Raw genomic sequence first — 24,110 nt, 5'->3', positions numbered from 1 at the left:
TCGGGTGCTGTTCATTCCGATAGTGCTGAAATGGTTGTTTTTTTCTTTTTTCTTTTTCCCGCTATTGCCTGGCACTGATTAATGCCTGAACTGATGTTGCACTTTGGCTTGTAACAGTCGCATTAAGGCTGTTGGTCTTGTATTTGCGACTTTGAAGCTCTGAGTGCCGCTGTTGATTAACATCTGAGTTGAGCGCGTTTTTGCTCAGCAGTCCATCCCTTATTGACGCGTTTGTTGAGGATGGGCATATGCAGTGTTCTTCCGATGAAAAGAACGTAAATGCGTTATTTTGTATTTGGGATTATGATGTTTATTCATACTTGTTCCAACTTTGTATAACGACGCATCTTATCAAGATGGCTTTCTTAAGGTTATCGAGCAATGCACACAATCCATGGATGGTTTCTAGACACTCAAAATGGCAGGTTGTGTTTTTTATTCTCTGCTTTTATGGAGTGGACGTCATATATTGCAATGCGAGATATTCCATCACAGAGGAAATGCCAGAGGGATCATTCGTTGGAAACATCGACAAGGATCTGGGGATAGAGATAAGTAGACTCATATCTGGAAAAGCTCGCGTCGTAACAAAGGGCGGACGACAGTATGTCGATTTGAGCAGAGACAAAGGGACTCTAGTAGTTAAAGAAAGGATAGATCGCGAGGAACTCTGTAAGCAAACGACGCCTTGCAGCTTCAGCTTTGATCTTATCGCTGAAAACCCTATCCAACTCCATCGAGTCACAGTTGAGGTGCAAGATATAAACGATAATGCTCCGTTATTTCCGAAAGAAAATGTTAATTTGGAAGTAAGTGAAAATGCAATTTCTGGAACTAGGTTTCCTTTGGATAGCGCAATAGATACAGATGTAGGTCTAAATGGAATACAGAGCTATAAACTACATCCAACTGATAGTTTTAAACTGGAGGTTCATAGTCAGACTGATGGCAGCAAATACATTGAGATGGTTTTACAACGAGAACTAGACCGAGAGGAACGCGATGAGATTAAATTGGTTCTTGTGGCAACTGATGGTGGGTCACCTCAGAAATCAGGCACTGTAAAAATTCACGTTACTGTTCTGGATGTTAATGATAATGTTCCAGTGTGTAAACAGTCAGTATTTAAAACTGAAGTTAGAGAGAATTCACCTGCTGGTACTGTTATCGGTACTGTTAGTGCTGCTGATGCTGACGAAGGTGTAAATGGCCAGGTTTCCTATTCCTTTGCTGTTGCAAGCAAAGAAGCAAGGGAGCTTTTTGAGATAAATACAGACACAGGTGAAATTAGACTTCTTGATCATTTAGATTATGAATCTCAAAATAGTTATCAAATAAATATTAAAGCGAGAGATAAAGGGGGTCTCGCAGATACCTGCAAAATTGTCATAGATGTAATTGATGAGAATGACAATTCTCCAACCATACAGCTGATGTCGTTCTCAAACACCCTTCCTGAAAATTCCCCAGTGGGAACAACTGTAGCCGTCATTAACGTAGAGGACGCAGATTCTGGTAAAAATGGCCTTGTTCAGTGCTCAATAAATAAAAATACACCGTTTAAAATTGAGTCATCTCTCACGGACTATTATAGTTTAGTTACTGATGATATGCTTGATCGAGAAAGTCTTGCTGAATATAACATAACGATCTTGGTGTCAGACCAAGGAATTAATGTGCGCCACGCTAACAAAACGCTTAATGTAAAAATATCTGATGTGAATGACAATCCGCCAGTATTCGAGTTCGAGGAATATAAAACATTTGTTAGTGAAAATAATTCTCCTGGTCTGACTATAATGACTGTTAAAGCAAATGATGCTGACTGGGGTCCCAATGCGCAATTGTCTTATTTCCTGAAGGATGAAGACATGCGTGGTGCACCGCTAAGTTCTCTCGTATCTGTAGATTCACATACTGGCACTATTCATGCAGTTAAATCATTTGATTTTGAACAGTTGAAATCGTTTGCCTTTAACGTGACAGCTCGAGATGGAGGATCCCCGCCCTTGAGCTCTGAAGTGACAATAACTATTAATATCCAGGATCAGAATGACAACGCTCCTCAGATTCTGTATCCAGTACAGACTGGTGCCTCTGTGGTGGCTGAGGATCTCCTGCGCTTTCTAGTCAGAAAACTTTAATTCTGAAAGTATCAGATGTTAATGACAATCCGCCCAGGTTTCAAAAGAGTGTTTACACTACATATGTTACTGAAAACAATCAACCTGGTTTGTCCATATTTACTCTGAGTGCTCAAGATGATGACTGGAACCAGAACGCTCGTATTTCGTATCTTCTAGATGAGACTACAGTGGGTGGATCCCCTGTTTCCTCTTTTATATCAGTAAATGCTGACAGTGGAGTGGTTCACGCACTGCGCGGTTTTGACTACGAGCAAATGAAAAGTGTTCGTGTTTGTGTGAAAGCGCAAGATGGAGGCTCTCCATCCCTCAGCACTAATGTGACTTTGGACATTATAATCCAAGATGAGAATGACAACGCTCCTCAGGTTCTGTATCCAGTACAGACTGGTGCTTCTGTGGTGGCTGAGATTGTGCCTCGTGCTGCAGATGTTGGATATCTGGTCACTAAAGTGGTGGCTGTTGATGTGGACTCTGGACAGAATGCCTGGCTCTCCTATAAACTACAGAAAGCTACATACAGAGCGCTGTTTGAAGTGAGTTTACAGAATGGAGAAATAAGAACTGTGCGACAAGTGACTGATAAAGATGCTGTCAAACAAAAACTCACTGTTGTTGTGGAGGATAACGGTCAGCCCTCTCGCTCAGCTGTGGTCTCCATTAACGTGGCTGTGGCTGACAGCTTTCCTGAAGTGCTCTCGGAGTTCACAGACTTTACGCATGGAAAACTTTATGACGAGAGTCTAACCTTTTATTTAGTTCTCGCTCTGGCTGCGGTTTCTTTCCTATTTATTACTTGTGTGGTTGTCATAATATCAGTTAAAATCTACAGGTGGAGACAATCAAGCTTCCTATATCAGTCCAATCTGCCTGTTATTCCGTACTATCCACCGTATTACGCAGACACAGGAGTGACTGGAACTCTGCCGCACGGGTATAATTATGAAGTGTGCATGACGACTGACTCGAGGAAGAGTGACTGTAAGTTTTCTACACTCGGTGGACAGAATGTTTTAGTCGTGGACCCGAGTTTCACTGAGACGATGCAGCGCTCAATGAAGGAAAAGAACATTCTTGAAAAATCTGAGCAACAAGAAATGGTAAGATCCTTGCAGGAATAGATGCAATTAATATTTATAATTGTCTCTATGTTTTTATGGCCATTACACCACAAATCGCTTGTTCAGCCTGTTGATGTTATTTAATTGTTTGATAATGTCGGCTTTAAAATATACATACATACATACATACATACAGCACATACAGCACATACACAGTGAGTTTGAGTTTGAGGAATCCATGGATTTCACAGAGCTCTGCGCTTTTATTTTTATTTTCAACTTGCTGTTAAGTTTTAATTTTAAGGAGAGTCTGAGATTCGAGCAGTCTATTGATAGTTTTCACCTGACGTCACACCCTTACAGGAACGCCCACATGGAGGGCAAAACAATGCTTTCCTCCGCTGACCGCCAGTTATTTTTTATGAGGTTTGCATTTAGTAGTAATGTAGTAAGACAGTGATATTTAAATGCCAAATTCAGAATACAACTTATTGATGATGCAGACTTTGTACAGGTAAGCAGATTAACCCAGAATATAAACGCCATGTGCAAAGTTTAATATTAAAATTTTCCCATAGAAAACCATTATAAAGAAGACGCTTAACCATTTAACGCATTGCGTTTATGTTCCAGGCTCATTTGCGTGCCTGTGTAAAGCACGCATCAATAAGGAGTATACTGAATTTTATCTTTTAATATCACTGTTTTAAAGGCACTTTAAGTGTTTTCACATTAAATGTTTTAGAATGTCCCGCTATTTTTAGTGATTGAAATATTGCGGTGGGTGATTGGATTGTTAATGGCCAGTACTTTTATTTTGTTCACATATCTTTGTTTTATTCTTTTGAGAGATAATCTAAATATGTTTGGATTAGAAACAGATGGAAAATTGACTGGCTTGTGCTGCAGTTCTATGGATGTTTTGTCCGCCAGGTCTTCGAACCAGTCACGTGACTGAAAACTATCAATTCATTGTTGAATTCTTCGGGTGCTGTTCATCCCGATGGTGCTGAAATGGTCAGCGGACGGACAAACACACACACACACACACACACACACACTAATACAATGCAGTTTATTATTATTGTTCTTCTTCTTCTTGTGGTATTGATGTCATAATTTTGGCTTGTAACGGTCGTAGTGATGCTGTTGGTCTTGTATTTGCAACTTTAGAGCTCTGAGTGCCCCTGTTGATTAACATCTGAGTAGAGCTCTTCTTTGCTCAGTAGTCTGTATTGCCAGTCACTTACTGACGTGTTTGTAGGTTGGGCATATAGAGCGTTTTTCTGATGGAAAGAACACAAATGCTTTATTGCGGATTTAGGATTTTAATGGCTTTTCACACTTGATCCAACATCGTTTGAAGACACAGCTTCTCAGGATGGTTTTCTTAAGTTTATCGATCAATTCACACAATCCATGGATGGTTTCCACACATTAAAAATGGTAGATTGTGTTTTTCATTCTCTGCTTTTACGGAGTGGACGTCATATTGCAATGCGAGATATTCCATCACGGAGGAAATGCCAGAGGGATCATTCGTTGGATACATCGCCAAGGATCTGGGGATAGAGATAAGTAGACTCATATCTGGAAAAGCTCGCGTCGTTACAAAGGGCGGACGACAGTATGTCGATCTGAGCAGAGACAAAGGGACTCTAGTAGTTAAAGAAAGGATAGATCGCGAGGAGCTCTGGACGCCTTGCAGCTTCAGCTTTGATCTTATCGTTGAAAACCCTCTCCAACTCCATCGAGTCACAGTTGAGGTGCACGATAATGCTCCGTTATTTCTGAAAGAAAATGTTAATTTGAAAATAGCTGAAAATGCCGTTTTAGGTTTCCTTTAGATAGCGCCATAGGTACAGATGTAGGTCTAAATGGTATACAGAATTATAATCTACATTCAACTGATAGTTTTAAACTGGAGGTTCATAGTCAGACTGATGGCAGCAAATACATTGAGATGGTTTTACAACGAGAACTAGACCGAGAGGAATGCGATGAGATTAAATTGGTTCTTGTGGCAACTGATGGTGGGTCACCTCAGAAATCAGGCACTGTAAAAATTCACGTTACTGTTCTGGATGTTAATGATAATGTTCCAGTGTGTAAACAGTCAGTATTTAAAACTGAAGTTAGAGAGAATTCACCTGCTGGTACTGTTATCGGTACTGTTAGTGCTGCTGATGCTGACGAAGGTGTAAATGGCCAGGTTTCCTATTCCTTTGCTCTTGCTACCAAAGAAGCAAGTGAGCTTTTCGGGATAAGCACAGATACAGGTGAGATCATAGACTTCTTGATCATTTAGATTATGATAAAGGATAAAGGAGGCTTCTCAGATACTTGCACAATTGTCATAGATGTAATTGATGAGAATGACAATTCTCCAACCATACAGCTGATGTCGTTCTCAAACACCCTTCCTGAAAATTCCCCAGTGGGAACAACTGTAGCCGTCATTAACGTAGAGGACGCAGATTCTGGTAAAAATGGCCTTGTTCAGTGCTCAATAAATCAAAATACACCGTTTAAAATTGAGTCATCTCTCACGGACTATTATAGTTTAGTTACTGATGATATGCTTGATCGAGAAAGTCTTGCTGAATATAACATAACGATCTTGGTGTCAGACCAAGGAATTAATGTGCGCCACGCTAACAAAACGCTTAATGTAAAAATATCTGATGTGAATGACAATCCGCCAGTATTCGAGTTCGAGGAATATAAAACATTTGTTAGTGAAAATAATTCTCCTGGTCTGACTATAATGACTGTTAAAGCAAATGATGCTGACTGGGGTCCCAATGCGCAATTGTCCTACTTCCTGAAGGATGAAGACATGGGTGGTGCACCGCTAAGTTCTCTCGTATCTGTAGATTCACATACTGGCACTATTCATGCAGTTAAATCATTTGATTTTGAACAGTTGAAATGGTTTGCCTTTAACGTGAAAGCTCGAGATGAAGGATCCCTGCCCTTGAGCTCTGAAGTGACAATAACTATCAATATCAATATCCAGGATCAGAATGACAACGCTCCTCAGGTTCTGTATCCAGTACAGACTGGTGCCTCTGTGGTGGCTGAGATTGTGCCTCGTGCTGCAGATGTTGGATATCTGGGCCCGTATTCACAAAACATTTTATCTTACCATTAAGACTTCTCCTAAATAGCAGTAAAAGTTTTTAGCTAAGTGTTTTCTCTTAAAACCAATTCACAAAGCTGCTGAGACATACTTTTACTAAGGAATAGAGAGAAGTCTTAAGCTAAGAGTAAGGGCGGGAATGACCTTGTTGCTATGGATGGTGTCAGCATGCTTACTAATTGTGCACACAGTGACTGGCTGATATAGGGGCAGGCTCTGTCAAGAGATTTACACATAGAAATATTGTAGAGCATGATTTTATGTTGCCATATTCAAATAAAGGTTAAAAATAAATATGTTAATTGCCATATTCAAATAAATATTTTAAAATGCAAGCTAAGAGTCACTAATTAAACAAGTGTATGTTCAGCTAATTGTCAGCCTCTTACATGTATGCTTCTTGCAAACAATTAGCGAATATGCATATAGACAGCCTTTTAATTAACAGAGTGGAATAATCATGGCTGATAGTAAGACATGCAAACGTAAAAGAAAACCAGACTGGACGCAAGACGAGCTGTTACTTCTTGGCCAACTGGCTAATGAAAACATGGATATAGGCTAATCAAAGGAAAATTGTCCCCGAAAAGTTCTACAACAGTCACAACACCCCCACGATTAAGGCGATATACCTTTTTTTTTAAAAAGCTCATTATCGTCAAATGTTTCGAAAATGTTTATATTCCAAGGCAGATTGCCGGCAACAGCCATTTTAGGATAGTTTGTGGTTCGGTCTTAGTGACTTACGAGTCCTCTTCACTACTCCTAACGTTTCACAGATTTAGGAGCTAGTTTTAGTGCTAAAATGCTTTGTGAAATACTCTTAGAGCAAACATTTAGGAGTCCTAAATTTAGGACTGCCCCGCCCATTATTTTTAAGATTTTCTCCTAAATCGGCGAGTTATGAGCTACTTTTAGCCTTAAGATGTTTTGTGAATACGAGCCCTGGTCACTAAAGTGGTGGCTGTTGATGTGGACTCTGGACAGAATGTCTGGCTCTCCTATAAACTCTAGAAAGCTACAGACAGAGCGCTGTTTGAAGTGAGTTTACAGAATGGAGAAATAAGAACTGTGCGACAAGTGATTGATAAAGATGCGGTGAAACAAAAACTCACTGTTGTTGTGGAGGATAACGGACAGCCCTCTCGCTCAGCTGTGGTCTCCATTAATGTAGCTGACAGCTTTCCTGAAGTGCTGTAAGAGCTCACAGACTTCACGCATGAAAAACTATATGACGACAACTTTACTTTTTATTTAGTTCTCTCACTGGCCGCTGTTTCTTTCCTGTTTATTACTTCTGTGGTTCTCATAATACCAGTAAAGGTCTACAGATGGAAACAATCTCGCTTCTCATATCAGTCCAACCTGCCTGTTATTTCCGTACTATCCACCGCATTAGCAGACACAGGAGTGACTGGAACTCTGCCGCCCGGATATAATTATGAAGTTTGCATGACGACTGACTCGAGGAAAAGTGACTGTAAGTTTTCTACACTCGGTGGACAGAATGTTTCAGTCGTGGACCCGAGTTTGACTGCGACGATGCAGCACGCGATCAAGGCAAAACACTTAGAGGACCCCGAGTTGCCTGAAATGGTAAGATCACCTGTTCTTAAAAAGTCCATATAAAATTAAAATTACATACAATGAATTGTGGTTAGTAACACTGGTATGTTAAGCTATGGTAAATCTATAACACGTTACAATAAGGTTAAATTAATTAACATTACGTAATGCATTCGCTAAAATAACTAAAAACAATCTGATTTTTAAAAGCAGTTATTGATATGGGTACATTTCTAAATATAGTAATACTTTTAACAATTCAAGTTGGACATATTAACTTTAGTCAATAATTTGAGCAATCGTTTAAATGAAAAAGTAATAGTATAGTAATTACATGAATCCAGATTAATAAAATCTGTAAATGTATGCCCTGTTATTAGTTCATGCCTAATGCAACAACAACTAATGTTAACGAACTGAACCTTGTCTTACGCTTTAAGTCTTTAAGTAGCTTTTAGGGCTATACGTTTTTGTCTGTAAAGGCACATCTGTAATGTGTAATATTAACATGAAATGATTTTTCAAAACTATTATCTTTACTTTTCAGTGTACAGTAAGATTAACATTTACGTTAACAATGGATGGTTATTTCGTGTTTGTCTTAATATATATAGTTCTGTAGGGGTGTTTTTAATCCTTTAATCAAGATCAAATAATGGAATGCAATGCAGTTCTAGTTCTGGGACATTTCATAGCTTTTATTATTGTTGTTTCCCGTTTTTAACTCTAAGGGCCGCTGTTGATTTGTAGAAACGCAAGGTGATCGCCTGTGGTTGGTGGAGCTGTGGTGATGCTGGTAGGAGATTCTGGAGGAGACTAAAGAGAGTCGATGAATGGAGACATTCACTGACTAATAGCAAAGGAACTGGATGTATTCGTGGGTACGTTGACTGCGGAACATCATCTACAGTTTGTAATTTGAATACGTAAAAATGCTTGTGAGCATTAGAGCATGTAGAAGGATTCATTGTTACCGATCGCGAGGACAGCCACTGGATCGTGTTTTCTTATGGAGGGTCTTATTCATCATGGCTGCTTGTTCGATCTCAAACATAAACGCACAGATTCGTTACTCGGTTCCAGAGGAAATGAAGAAAGGGTCGCTTATCGGGAATATAGCTCATGATCTTGGTCTGGATGTTCAAAGACTGCGCTCGGGTCGGGCTCGTATCGTGTCTGGCGACAGCACTGAGTACGTAGAGCTGAAAACAGACAAAGGGATCTTGGTTGTAAAGGAGAGAATTGACCGAGAGCAGCTTTGCGCTGAAACCACTCCGTGCAGCTTCACGTTTGAAATAATACTTGATAATCCAGTGGAACTACATCATGTTACGGTGGAAATATTGGATGTAAACGATCACTCGCCAACATTTCCGAAAGATGTAATTCAGTTTGAAATAAGTGAAACGGCCACACCTGGAGCTCGTTTCCAACTGGGAAGCGCAGATGATCCTGATGTGGGCTTTAATTGTATCCAAAATTATATCATATCACAGAATGATAATTTTATTTTAAAACAGCATGCACGACAAGGTGGGGTCAAATATGCTGAAATGGTTCTCCAGAAGCCCTTAGACAGAGAGCAGCAGCCACGATTGTCTCTTATTATCACAGCAATCGATGGAGGAAACCCTCAAAGATCAGGTAACGTCAAAATAGAGGTAAATGTACTAGATGCAAATGACAACGCGCCAGTATTCAACCAATCAGTTTACAAAGCAACAGTAGCAGAAAATTCACCTACTGGAACTTATATAACTACGGTTAATGCTAGTGATGCAGACAGTGGGACAAACAGTTTAGTCTCGTATAGCTTTACGAACATGAAAGTCATCAGCGAGATTTTTGAGTTGGATGAACGCACTGGTGTTATAAAGCTAACTGGGGATCTTGACTATGAAAAAGCAAAGAAATACGAAATTGATATCGAAGCAAAGGACCAAGGTGGATTGGGAGACTCTGCTAAAGTCATAGTTGATTTAATTGATGTAAATGACAATGCGCCAACAATCAGTATTATGTCATTTTTTACCCCAGTGAGTGAGGATGCACCTCTTGGCACCACTGTCGCTATTTTTAGTGTGAAGGATGTAGATGCAGGAGACAATGGTCACGTTGTCTGTATAGTTGATCAAAATATTCAATTTAAACTACAGTCCTCACTGCGAAATTATTACTCTTTAGTCACTGCTGCTGCTTTAGATCGTGAACGTGTGGCAGAATATAATATCACTATCACCGCTACAGATTCAGGATCTCCTGCGCTTTCTGCTCTGAAAACTTTAAATCTGAAAGTATCAGATGTTAATGACAATCCGCCCAGGTTTCAAAAGAGTGTTTACACTACATATGTTACTGAAAACAATCCACCTGGTTTGTCCATATTTACTCTGAGTGCCCAAGATGATGACTGGAACCAGAACGCTCGTATTTCGTATCTTCTAGATGAGACTACAGTGGGTGGATCCCCTGTTTCCTCTTTTATATCAGTAAATGCTGACAGTGGAGTGGTTCACGCACTGCGCGGTTTTGACTACGAGCAAATGAAAAGTGTTCATGTTTGTGTGAAAGCGCAAGATGGAGGCTCTCCACCCCTCAGCACTAATATGACGTTGGACATTGTAATCCAAGATCAGAATGACAACGCTCCTCAGGTTCTGTATCCAGTACAAACTGGTGCTTCTGTGGTGGCTGAGATTGTGCCTCGTGCTACAGAGGTTGGATATCTGGTCACTAAAGTGGTGGCTGTTGATGTGGACTCTGGACAGAATGCCTGGCTCTCCTATAAACTACAGAAAGCTACAGACAGAGCGCTGTTTGGTGTGGGTTTACAGAATGGAGAAATAAGGACTGTGCGACAAGTGACTGATAAAGATGCAGTGAAACAAAAACTCACTGTTGTTGTGGAGGATAACGGACAGCCCTCTCGCTCAGCTGTGGTCTCCATTAACGTGGCTGTGGCTGATAGCTTTCCTGCAGTGCTGTCAGAGTTCACTGAATTTACGCATGAAAAACAATATGATGATAACCTGACTTTTTATTTAGTTCTAGCTCTGGCTGCAGTTTCTTTCCTATTTATCACCTGTGTGGTTGTCATAATATCAGTAAAGATCTACAGACGGAGACAATCTCGCTTCAAAGCTTGTTAGTGTTGTTTCTCGTTTTCAGCTCTAAGGGCCGCTGTTGATTTGTAGAAAAGCATGTAATGACCAGTGAGTGGTTGGTGGAGCTGTGGTGATGCAGGTAGGAGATTGTGGACGAGACTAAAGAGAGTCGATGAATGGAGACAGTCACTGGCTAATAGCAAACAAACTGGATGTATTTGTGGATATTTTGATTGCGGAACATCATCTACAGTTTGTAATTTGAATATATAACTTATAAAATGTTTGTGAACAAAGCATATAGAAGGATTCATTGTTACCAATCGCGAGGACAGCCACTGGATCGTGTTTTCTTATGGAGGGTCTTATTCATCATGGCTGCTTGTTCGATCTCAAACATAAACGCGATCTACAGACGGAGACAATCTCGCTTCTTATATCAGTCCAATCTGCCTGTTATACCGTACTATCCACCGCATTACGCAGACACAGGAGTCACTGGAACTCTGCCGCACGGGTATAATTATGAAGTGTGCATGACGACTGACTCGAGGAAGAGTGACTGTAAGTTTTCTACACTCGGTGGACAGAATGTTTTAGTGGTGGACCCGAGTTTCACTGAGACGATGCAGCGCCCAATGAAGGAAAGGAACTTCTTAGAAGATTCCGGCGAGTGTTCTGAAATGGTAAGATCAACTGTTATTTAAAAATAAAATATAAAATAATATAAAGTCTTTGTGATATTAAAATTACATTCAATAAGTTTTGCTTGGAAATATCGGAGAACATTTTTCACTAGTCCTATATAAAAATAGTATCCAATATGATTTTTTTCCATTAACGTAAGTTGAACTAATAATTACATTTTTACAGTATTTATTACATTTTAACATATAATTATACTATTGTTCAGTATTAAATCACTTTAGTTCATAATACGTTGTTCATAAAATTTAGAAACAATATTCGTACGTGATAACATTAAACTGCTATAATAAACGCTATAAAATGTTTATAATTTTAGTTCATGATTCGTAAAGCATTAACTAATGCGAAGGAATTTAGCCTTTTCACATTTGAAATAATACTTGATAATCCAATGGAACTACATCATGTTACGGTGGAAATACTGGATGTAAACGATCACTCGCCAACATTTCCGAAAGATGAAATTAATCTTGAAATAAGTGAATCGGCCACACCTGGAGCTCTTTTTTTACTGGGAGGTGCAGATGATCCTGACGTAGGTCTAAACACATTACAAAATTATATGATGTCACCAAATGATTATTTTATTCTGAAACAACACTCGCGCCCCGATGGTGTTAAATATGCTGAAATGGTGCTTCAGAAACCTCTAGACAGAGAGCAGCATCCACGACTGTCTCTGATTCTCACAGCAGTGGACGGAGGAAACCCTCAGAGATCTGGTAATATGAAAATAGAGGTGAATGTACTAGATGTAAATGACAACGCACCAGTATTCAACCAGGCAGTTTACAGGGCAACGGTAGAAGAAAATTCACCTAAAGGAACTTATATTACAACTGTTAATGCTAGTGATGCAGACAGTGGCGCAAATAGCTTAATATCATACAGTTTTGCTAATTTTAAAGGGAACATAAACGGCATTTTTAAAATCGACGAAAAAAATGGTGTTATAACACTAAATGGGGTACTAGATTATGAAAAAGCAAAGAAATACGAAATTGATATCGAAGCAAAAGACCAAGGCGGTTTAGGAAACTCTGCTAAAGTCAAAGTCGATTTAATTGATGTAAATGATAATGCACCAGTTATCAGCGTTATGTCATTTTCAAGCCCTGTTTCTGAAGACGCAACTGTTGGAACAACTATTGCCATTGTCAGTGTGAAGGATGTAGATGCAGGAGACAATGGTCACGTTGTCTGTACAGTTGATCGAAATACTCCATTTAAACTAAACTCTTCACTACGAAATTATTACACTTTAGTCACTGATGCTGCTTTAGATCGTGAACGTGTGGCAGAATATAACATCACAATCACAGCTACAGATTCAGGATCTCCTGCGCTTTCTAGTCAGAAAACTTTAAATCTGAAAGTATCAGATGTTAATGACAATCCGCCCAGGTTTCAAAAGAGTGTTTACAATACATATGTTACTGAAAACAATCCACCTGGTTTGTCCATATTTACTCTGAGTGCCCAAGATGATGACTGGAACCAGAACGCTCGTATTTCGTATCTTCTAGATGAGACTACAGTGGGTGGATCCCCTGTTTCCTCTTTTATATCAGTAAATGCTGACAGTGGAGTGGTTCACGCACTGCGCGGTTTTGACTACGAGCAAATGAAAAGTGTTCATGTTTGTGTGAAAGCACAAGATGGAGGCTCTCCACCCCTCAGCACTAATGTGACTTTGGACATTTTAATCAAAGATGAGAATGACAACGCTCCTCAGGTTCTGTATCCAGTACAGACTGGTGCTTCTGTGGTGGCTGAGATTGTGCCTCGTGCTGCAGATTTTGGATATCTGGTCACTAAAGTGGTGGCTGTTGATGTGGACTCTGGACAGAATGCCTGGCTCTCCTATAAACTACAGAAAGCTACAGACAGAGCGCTGTTTGAAGTGGGTTTACAGAATGGAGAAGTAAGAACTGTGCGACAAGTGACTGATAAAGATGCGGTGAAACAAAAACTCACTGTTGTTGTGGAGGATAACGGACAGCCCTCTCGCTCAGCTGTGGTCTCCATTAACGTGGCTGTGGCTGACAGTTTTCCTGAAGTGCTATCTGAGTTCACAGACTTTACACATGAAAAACAGTATGGCGACAACCTGACTTTTTATTTAGTTCTGGCACTGGCCGCTGTTTCTTTCTTATTTATCACTTGTGTGGTTGTCATAATATCAGTAAAGATCTACAGATGGAGACAATCTCGCTTCTTATATCAGTCCAATCTGCCTGTTATCCCGTACTATCCACCGCATTACGCAGACACAGGAGTCACTGGAACTCTGCCGCACGGGTATAATTATGAAGTGTGCATGACGACTGACTCGAGGAAGAGTGACTGTAAGTTTTCTACACTCGGTGGGCAGAATGTTTTAGTGGTGGACCCGAGTTTCGCTGAGACAATGCAGCACACAATCAAGAAAAACAGTTCCATCGACGATCTCGGCTCTGCAGAATCGGTAAGAAAGTTTTCGTTAGACCATTATTATTATTATTATTATTATTATTATTATTTATTAACGGAAAAGACAAGTAATATGGTTGCTTAAGTAGATTATAAATAAATAAATAGGCTTGGATAACTGAGCGATTACGTGTTCAAATGTAGTTTTAGGTTTTGGATAAACAATTACTTACACAACTTTTTTTTTCTTTCTTTCTAATACATGCATCTAAAACTTTTGCACAAGTCTCCACAATGTTGAAAAAACGTTGTTTTTCATTGTTGTGTTGCTTATTACTAGTATTGGTTCAATTTACTCAAGATCGCATCAAACAATAAACTAAAAAGCTGTAAAGTTTAGGACTGGTGCCTGTAATGTTGAAATGTTTGTTCGAAAAGGAAATGAAACTCTTAAGTTGTAAGACTCAGAGAATTGTTGTAAGACTCAGAGAATGTTTGATATGTAGTCGAAATAGCTTTAGTGGTAGACCAATGAGTCACTATAAGATTGCATTTCGTTAAGCGTGGTATTTTTGATAGGCTGCGTGTAAAAAAAAAACATAATAATAATAAAGTGAATTATTGGAAATTACGTAATTAATTTGGTACAATGCAGAGGCATTTTTACACATTTCAGCACCACCTTTGTTGAACAGCGCCTCATTTGATGAAATCTGCTACTGGTAAACAGAGGACTGTGGTCTTCATTATGTGCTTTAATTGGAAGTGTTATACTTTTGCTAAAATGCATTCAGGTTTATTCTTCACGTTTGCCTCTATAGTCATTTATTTAATCGTCGGGGAATTCAGATGACTGGCTTTACATGAGTAATAGGCCTAGAAAACAATACATGCCGTTGCTAAAATTCTCTTTAGGCATAAATATATAAACTTGATTTGCAATTCCTAATTTACACTCAGAGGGCCGCTGTTCATCGACAAATGGAGGAGAAACTGTGTATTTTACACACCCACCCCCAGCATCACATACTATCAGAGAGAAAGCAAGAAAAGCTACCGTCTCAGAAATTATTTTCTTGCACGGATTTTCTGCAAAAACTCGTTGGCGAGTACACACATAATTCAAGTGAATACATTTTAATTTAATTTTATAGACTTAAAGGATACACTGATAGATGATTGTTTCTTATTCGATCATCGGTGCAACTGAGATAATGCCTGATGCAATGATAAGACGCTCGATGTTGTTTTTGATTCTTCTGGTTCAAATTGCGCGAGGACAAGTCAGTTACTCCATTCCCGAAGAAATGGCAAAAGGATCGATGGTGGGAAATATTGCGCAGGATTTGGGCTTGGATTTACAACGACTGAAATCGGGAAAAGCGAGAATTTATACAAGAGACCGTACGGAATACATCGAACTGAACAGAAACACTGGACAGCTGCTTATTAGAGAGAAAATGGATCGCGAATCTCTTTGTGCAAAAACAACTCCGTGTGCTTTACAACTTCAAATGATTTTGGAAAACCCGATGGAATTCTACACGGTTACAATAGAAATCACGGATATAAATGATAACGCTCCGAGTTTCCAGAAAAAGGACATTAGATTTGAGATCAGCGAATCGGCGGTGGCGGGTGCTGGTTTTATGCTTGGGGGAGCTTTCGATGCGGATGTAGGAACAAATGATCTTCAAAGCTACTCGCTGAAACCGACTGACAAATTCCGGCTAGAATTGCACAATCAGGCAGACGGTACTAAAAACGTCGAGATGATTTTAGAAAGGCCACTTGATAGAGAAACGCAAAGCTTATTTACTTTGTTGTTAGAAGCATTTGATGGAGGGGATCCGGTGCTTTCTGGCACTGTACAGATACATATCACTGTGTTAGACATTAATGATAATGCTCCTGTCTTTACGCAAAAAGTATATAAAACCACCATAACAGAAAACGCACCAAAAGGTACTGTACTAACAGTCGTGAGCGCGTCTGATGCAGACGAAGGATCCAACAGTGTAGTCACGTACTACATATCTGACACAATGAACAAAATTGTGGCCGACATGTTTCATATTGATGAAAAAAGTGGTGAATTAATATTAAACGGCCAGGTTGACTATGAAAAGTTGAGCCATTATGAACTTAATATTCAGGCAAAAGATCAAGGAGGACTTTCTAACGCATGCAAAGTCATAATCGATGTTCTGGACATTAATGATAATTCGCCTAGTATTAATATTGTGTCTAGTTCCCATTCAATATCTGAAGGGTCAAAGTCTGGGACTGTTGTTTCAGTCCTAAATGTTGATGATCTTGATTCAGGTTCAAATGGTCAGGTTCAGTGCGTCTTAAATGACGACATTTCCTTTTCTATTACTTCTCCGTCTAGCAATTTCTTTAGCCTGCAAACAGAGCAGGAATTGGACAGAGAGCGAGAAGCTGAGTACAATATCACTGTAATATGTACTGATGAGGGAGTGCCAGCGCTCTCCAGCAGTGTCTCTCTCCGTGTGCAGATATCAGATGTGAATGACAATGCTCCTGTATTTGAGAAAAGTCACTATGAGGCCTGTGTGCTGGAGAATAACACACCTGGTCTCTCTATATTTACAGTTAAAGCCAGTGATGCTGACTGGAATCAGAATGCCCGTGTTTCTTATATTCTAGAAGACAGCACTGTTAATGGAGTCTCTGTCTCATCATATGTGTCAGTTCATCCTGACAGCGGACTGATTACAGCTGTGCGCTCTTTTGACTACGAACAGCTGAAAGATTTCCACTTCTGGGTAAAAGCGCAAGATGGAGGCGCTCCTCCGCTCAGCAGTAACGTGACAGTGAAAATAATTATTCAAGATCAGAATGACAACGCTCCTCAGGTTCTGTATCCAGTACAGACTGGTGCTTCTGTGGTGGCTGAGATTGTGCCTCGTGCTGCAGATGTTGGATATCTGGTCACTAAAGTGGTGGCTGTTGATGTGGACTCTGGACAGAATGCCTGGCTCTCCTATAAACTACAGAAAGCTACAGACAGAGCGCTGTTTGAAGTGGGTTTACAGAATGGAGAAATAAGAACTGTGCGACAAGTGACTGATAAAGATGCGGTCAAACAAAAACTGACTGTTGTTGTGGAGGATAACGGACAGCCCTCTCGCTCAGCTGTGGTCTTTATTAATGTGGCTGTGGCTGACAGCTTTCCTGAAATGCTGTCAGAATTCACTGACTTTACATATGAAAAACAATATGACGACAACCTGACCTTTTATTTAGTTCTGGCACTGGCTGCTGTTTCTTTCTTATTTATCACTTGCATGGTTGTCATAATATCAGTAAAGATCTACAGATGGAGACAATCTCGCTTCCTATATCAGTCCAATCTGCCTGTTATACCGTACTATCCACCGCATTACGCAGACACAGGAGTCACTGGAACTCTGCCGCACGGGTATAATTATGAAGTGTGCATGACGACTGACTCGAGGAAGAGTGACTGTAAGTTTTCTACACTCGGTGGACAGAATGTTTTAGTTGTGGACCCAAGTTTCGCTGAGACGATGCAGCGCCCAATCAAGGAAAATAAAGGTTTGGAAAATGAATATCCGGCATCGGTAAGAACCATATTTTACGTCACAAAACAATCAAACAAACCAAAATGTTCAGTAAAATTGGTAAATATACAAATAAAATAGTAATAATAATAATACATTTGAAACATTATTCATATGATGCTTGTATTATTTGTAGTTGTCATGCTAAAATATCAATTTAGATTAGTCTATCAGAACACATCTTACAGCGCATGAGTGTGGTCTTGATGACAGTTTAATAAATTAGATAGTATACGGTCTAAAATTCTTTCTTTCCATTATACTATTATTCTTTATTTTTTTTGACAAACGTTTTTATTTTGTTGTTGTTGTGATTTTATATGTAGTGCTAGGATTAGACTCACAGGGCCGCTGTTTGTCAATGTAGCACTTTGTTTGTGTGTATTTTAAACCCTGCCCCATCATCCCATATTCACAGTGAGAGAGGAAAGGAGGAAACGCTTCCAAATCGCTCATTGTTGTCGAGTTTCTTGAAGCAAATGCGACGTTTTGTACTTTCTTGGATTAAAAGAACTTGAATTTACTATTTTCCCCTTTCAAGTCTCACTTCGAAATCGTCGAGAACCTTTTTTTTTCTCTGTGGTTTTTCGGTGATATTGAAAAAAAAAAATGCATGGTGTCGTAATGTGGTACTTGGTATTGTTTTCCGTCGTCCTGCTTCATTCGGCACGAGGACAAATCAGTTACTCCATTCCAGAAGAAATGGCTAAAGGCTCTATTGTGGGAAATGTCGCGCAGGATTTGGGCTTGGATTTACAACGGCTGAGGTCAGGAAAAGCGCGCATATATACGGGCGACAGTACTGAATATATTGGTCTCAATAAAGACACTGGCTTCCTGCTCATCAAAGAGAAAATGGATCGCGAGTCTCTTTGTGCAAAAACGATCCCATGCGCTTTGCACCTTCAGCTGATTTTGGAAAACCCCATGGAATTATACACGATTACGGTTGAAATTACGGATATAAACGATAATCCACCCACGTTCCAGAAACAGCTAATTGAGTTTGAAATCAGTGAATCTGCTGTAACAGGCGCGAGATTCATGTTAGAAAGAGCTGTGGATGCAGACGTAGGAGTTAATGATCTTCAAAGCTATTCACTTAAACCGACTGATAATTTTATCCTTGAACTGCACAGTCAAGCAGACGGCGATAAAAACGTCGAAATTATTTTGCAAAGACCTCTTGATAGAGAAAAGAAAGGAGTGGTTACGTTATTGCTAACCGCTTTTGACGGCGGTGATCCGCAGTTGTCTGGAACTGTTCAAATACATGTTACTGTATTAGACATTAATGATAATGCTCCTGTATTTACGCAGAAGGTATATAAAGCCATTTTAACTGAAAATGCACTGAAAGGGTCTAAATTGACCACAGTCAGTGCCACTGACGTAGATGAGGGATCTAATGGTCATGTGACGTACTACATTGCAAGCACTGAAGATATCGTGCGAAACATGTTTATTATCGATCAGCATAGTGGCGAGGCAACTTTAAATGGCCTCGTTGACTTTGAAAGAGCAAGTCGATACCAGCTTGATATCCAGGCTAAAGATCAAGGGGGGCTTTCTGATTCCTGTAAGATGATTATTGATGTGTTGGACATTAATGATAACAAACCAGTGATAAGCCTTTTATATCAGTAAATGCTGACAGTGGAGTGGTTCACGCACTGCGCGGTTTTGACTACGAGCAAATGAAAAGTGTTCGTGTTTGTGTGAAAGCGCAAGATGGAGGCTCTCCATCCCTCAGCACTAATGTGACTTTGGACATTATAATCCAAGATGAGAATGACAACGCTCCTCAGGTTCTGTATCCAGTACAGACTGGTGCTTCTGTGGTGGCTGAGATTGTGCCTCGTGCTGCAGATGTTGGATATCTGGTCACTAAAGTGGTGGCTGTTGATGTGGACTGTGGACAGAATGCCTGGCTCTCCTATAAACTACAGAAATCTACAGACAGAGCGCTGTTTGAAGTGGGTTTACAGAATGGAGAAATAAGAACTGTGCGACAAGTGATTGATAAAGATGCGGTGAAACAAAAACTGACTGTTGTTGTGGAGGATAATGGACAACCCTCTCGCTCAGCTGTGGTCTTCATTAACGTGGCTGTGGCTGACAGCTTTCCTGAAGTGCTGTCAGAATTCACTGACTTTACGCATGAAAAACAGTATGACGAGAACCTGACTTTTTATTTAGTTCTTTCACTAGCTTCTGTTTCTTTCTTATTTATCTCTTGCATGGTTGTCATAATATCAGTAAAGATATACAGATGGAGACAATCTCGCTTCTTATATCAGTCCAATCTGCCTGTTATACCGTACTATCCACCGCATTACGCAGACACAGGAGTCACTGGAACTCTGCCGCACGGGTATAATTATGAAGTGTGCATGACGACTGACTCGAGGAAGAATGACTGTAAGTTTTCTACACTCGGTGGACAGAATGTTTTAGTGGTGGACCCGAGTTTCACTGAGACGATGCAGCGCGCAATCAATGCAAATAACGGTTTGGAAAGTGAATATTCGACATTGGTAAGAACAATGCTTTATTCTTCACAAAACAAACAAAATCGAAATGTACAAAAACATTGTTAAACAAATTATATGAAACATTAATTTTAAACATTATGAACATGATCGTTTTTATTATCTGTAGTAGTCATGCTAAAGTTTAGATTACTTTCAGCACCACATCTTGGACAGCGCCATAGGGTAGGCTTGTCAGTTTATAAAATCAAACAGTAACGGTCAAATTATTTCTTTCCATTAGCTAAATCAAAACCATACCACAATAATAACTTGATTTTTAAAAATAACATTACTACTACTGTAAAAAAATTTTTTCCCACAAAGTTTTTGAAAAAATATGTTCTGCAAAAAATGAATTGATTTTATTGTAGTGCTCGGTTTAGACTCACAGGGCCGCTGTTTGTCAATGTAGCACTTTGTCTGTGTGTATTTTAAACCCTGCCCCATCAATCCCATATTCACAGTGAGAGAGGAAAGAAGGAAACACTTCCAGATCGCTCATTATTGTCGAGTGTCTTGAAACAAACGCGACATTTTGTACTTACTTTGATCTAAGGAACTTGCATTTACTCTTTTCCCATTAAAAGACATCACTTCGAAATCGTTAAAACCCTTTTTTCTTTATGGTTTGTCGGTGTTATCAAAGAAAAAAAATGCATGGTGTCGTGATGTGGTACTCGGTATTGTTCTCCGTCGTCCTGCTTCATTCGGCACGAGGACAGGTCAGTTACTCCATTCCAGAAGAAATGGCTAAAGGCTCTATTGTGGTAAATGTCGCGCAGGATTTGGCTTGGATTTACAACGGCTGAGGTCAGGAAAAGCGCGCATGTATACAGGCGACAGTACTGAACATACTGTTCTCAATAAAGACACTGGCTTCCTGCTCATCAAAGAGAAAATGGATCGCGAGTCTCTTTGTGCAAAAACGACCCCATGCGCTTTGCACCTTCAGCTGATTTTGGAAAACCCCATGGAATTATACACAATTACGGTTGAAATTACGGATATAAACGATAATCCACCCACGTTCCAGAAAAAACGAATTGAGTTTGAAATCAGTGAATCCGCTGTAACGGGCGCGAGATTCTTACTGGAGGGAGCCGTGGATGCAGACGTAGGAGTTAATGATCTTCAAAGCTTTTCACTTAAACCGACTGATAATTTTGTCCTTGAACTGCACAGTCAAGCTGGTGGGGATAAAAAAGTAGAAATGGTTTTGCAAAAACCGCTTGATAGAGAAAAGAAAGGAGTGGTTACGTTATTGTTAACCGCTTTTGATGGCGGTGATCCGCAGTTATCTGGAACTGTTCAAATACATGTTACTGTATTAGACGTTAATGATAATGCTCCTGTATTTACACAAAAGGACTATAAATCCATATTAACTGAAAATGCAGCAAAAGGGTCTAAACTGACCACAGTCAGTGCCACTGACGTAGATGAGGGATCTTATGGTTATGTGACGTACAACATCGCAAGCAAAGATGATATTGTGCGAAACATGTTTATTATTGATCAGTATAGTGGCGAAGTAACTTTAAATGGCCTCGTTGACTTTGAAAAGGCAAGTCACTCCCAGATTGATATCCAGGCTAAAGATCAAGGGGGGCTTTCTGATTCCTGTAAGCTGATTATTGATGTGTTGGACATTAATGATAACAAACCAGTGATAAGCTTACGAGCGCGGGTTGAAATGGGTTTACAGAATGGAGAAATAAGAACTGTGTGACAAGTGACTGATAAAGATGCAGTGAAACAAAAACTGACTGTTGTTGTGGAGGATAATGGACAGCCTTCTCGCTCAGCTGTGGCCTCCATTAACGTGGCTGTGGCTGACAGCTTCCCTGAAGTGCTGTCAGAATTTACAGACTTTCCACATGAAAAACAATATGACGACAACCTGACTTTTTATTTAATCCAGATATCAGATGTGAATGACAATGCTCCTGTATTTGAGAAAAGTCACTATGAGGCCTGTGTGGTGGAGAATAACACACCTGGTCTCTCTATATTTACAGTTAAAGCCAGTGATGCTGATTGGAATCAGAATGCCCGTGTTTCTTATATTCTAGAAGACAGCACTGTTAATGGAGTCTCTGTCTCATCATATGTGTCAGTTCAACCTGACAGCGGACTGATTACAGCTGTGCGCTCTTTTGACTACGAACAGCTGACGACAACCTGACTTTTTATTTAATCTTGGCTCTCACAGTGGTCTCCCTGCTCTTCATAGTCTCAGTTATATCAATAATTTCAGTGAAAATCTACAGATGGAGGCAGAATAAGCTATTTTATAAATCTGGTGCAAATCTACCTGTAATTCCATATTATCCTCCAGTCTACGCAGATGGCACATTACAGCATGTGTATAATTATGAAATGTGCGGGACGACTGATTCAAGAATGAGTGACATGAAGTTTGTCAGGCCCTACAGTCAGAACACACTGGTGAGCCAGAGTCGTATGGGGACAGTTCAGAGAGAAAAGAAGGAGCAGGAGGTTGATGACCTGACTTTAGAGGTGAGACCTTGTTTGATGTTTTAAAATCATCTCATCGGGCTTCATTTAATAAGAGCCCATGGAGTATTTTAACACTTTTTGCTTTAATGTCTATAACTCAAACTATTATGTCATTTTCCCACCTTTATTCACTACAGCTTAAAGTTTTGAAATCTGTCTTCTCCTTAAAAAAACTTGCAATAATTGGAAAAACAATACTGAACAAATGCATAAAACAGGATAACAAACACTCTCACAGTTTTGTTTAATGTAGGTCTATACATTGTGCCGTTTTGTGACGTCTTTGTTAGTCCAGTAGAAGTACACTAGAAATGTGTTCTTTGTTAGTCCAGTGGAAGTACATTAGAAATGTATTTATATTTATTAATTTTTATTTTAGGTGAATGTTTTGAGGAGATGTTATATATCAAATTAGACAAGAGAATCTGCTGAATTAGTTATGTTCTGTTATGTACATGTACTTGATTGCAAATCAAATGGTAAAGCAGAAGTGAAATGCTGGTTTTCATACAGCAAGATTATTATTATTATTATTATTATTATATAAATTCTTCAAATTCTTCATTTTACACCATGTTTCAAATGCTGCTGTCACATCAGAAAGATGATGGTCATGTATGATGGTGATTTCGCCACTGTTAAAATTAGTCCACTCAGAAATGAAAATTCTGTAATTATTTTTTACCCTCATACTCTGTAGTTTCCAAATCTATGTGACTTACTTTCTTTTGTGGAGCTTAAAAGAATATATTTAGAAAAATGTCTATCTGTCTTTTTATACCCATACAATGAAAGTCAATGGGCCCCAATGTTATTTAGTTTCTAACATTCTTCAGAAAATCTTCTTTTGTATTCCACAAAAGAAAAAAACAAAAAACAAAATAAAAATATACAGGTTTGGTACCACATGAGCGTGAGTAAATTATTACAGAATTTGCATTTTTGGGGAAATATCCCTTTAATAATTAGTTAAACTAACTAGATAACTGTCTGCCCTGTTTGAGGTTCTCAGATTTATGAAGCATTTGTCACAATCCTCTTTGCCCTCTCACACTTTGCTCTTATAAGGTGTGGCATATTATCAGAGTGCATAACCTTTTATATGAAATGTTTAACTATTTTAAAGTTTAAGTCCTTGATAGTATGTATATATATACATACTATAATTTTTTGATTATTATTTATATTTTTATTTTTTCTCCGTAGTACTGTATTTGGACTCTAAGTGCCGCTGTTCAACTTATTAAGCAAGTGTGTTTTTTTTATCCCTCCCCTTAACAAAACCCAAATCAATGAATGGCATAAATTCAT

The 24,110-nt window shown here is 39.3% G+C and overlaps 2 protein-coding genes and 2 pseudogenes across 2 annotated transcripts; all 4 read left to right on the top strand.

Moving 5' to 3' along the window:
* Positions 1-236: 236 nt before the first annotated feature.
* On the top strand, positions 237-2,144 carry LOC107742390 (protocadherin beta-16-like). The gene has a single exon (XM_016555335.1). The coding sequence runs from the start codon at positions 249-251 to the stop codon at positions 2,142-2,144; it is 1,896 nt and encodes a 631-aa protein (XP_016410821.1). The 5' UTR covers positions 237-248.
* Positions 2,145-2,401: 257 nt separating this feature from the next.
* On the top strand, positions 2,402-7,976 carry LOC107742389 (protocadherin beta-10-like; annotated as a pseudogene).
* A 10,289-nt stretch (positions 7,977-18,265) lies between these two features.
* LOC107742387 (protocadherin gamma-A11-like) lies at positions 18,266-19,392 on the top strand. The gene has a single exon (XM_016555334.1). The coding sequence runs from the start codon at positions 18,355-18,357 to the stop codon at positions 19,390-19,392; it is 1,038 nt and encodes a 345-aa protein (XP_016410820.1). The 5' UTR covers positions 18,266-18,354.
* A 1,541-nt stretch (positions 19,393-20,933) lies between these two features.
* LOC107742386 (protocadherin beta-1-like) lies at positions 20,934-22,008 on the top strand (annotated as a pseudogene).
* Positions 22,009-24,110: the final 2,102 nt, after the last annotated feature.

The sequence above is a fragment of the Sinocyclocheilus rhinocerous genome, unplaced genomic scaffold (genome assembly GCF_001515625.1).
Source record: "Sinocyclocheilus rhinocerous isolate Xijiao unplaced genomic scaffold, SAMN03320098_v1.1 scaffold1127, whole genome shotgun sequence".
Lineage (NCBI taxonomy): Eukaryota > Metazoa > Chordata > Actinopteri > Cypriniformes > Cyprinidae > Sinocyclocheilus > Sinocyclocheilus rhinocerous.
The sequence above is the reverse complement of the archived record's forward strand: the minus strand, read 5'-3'. Positions and strand labels throughout refer to the sequence as shown.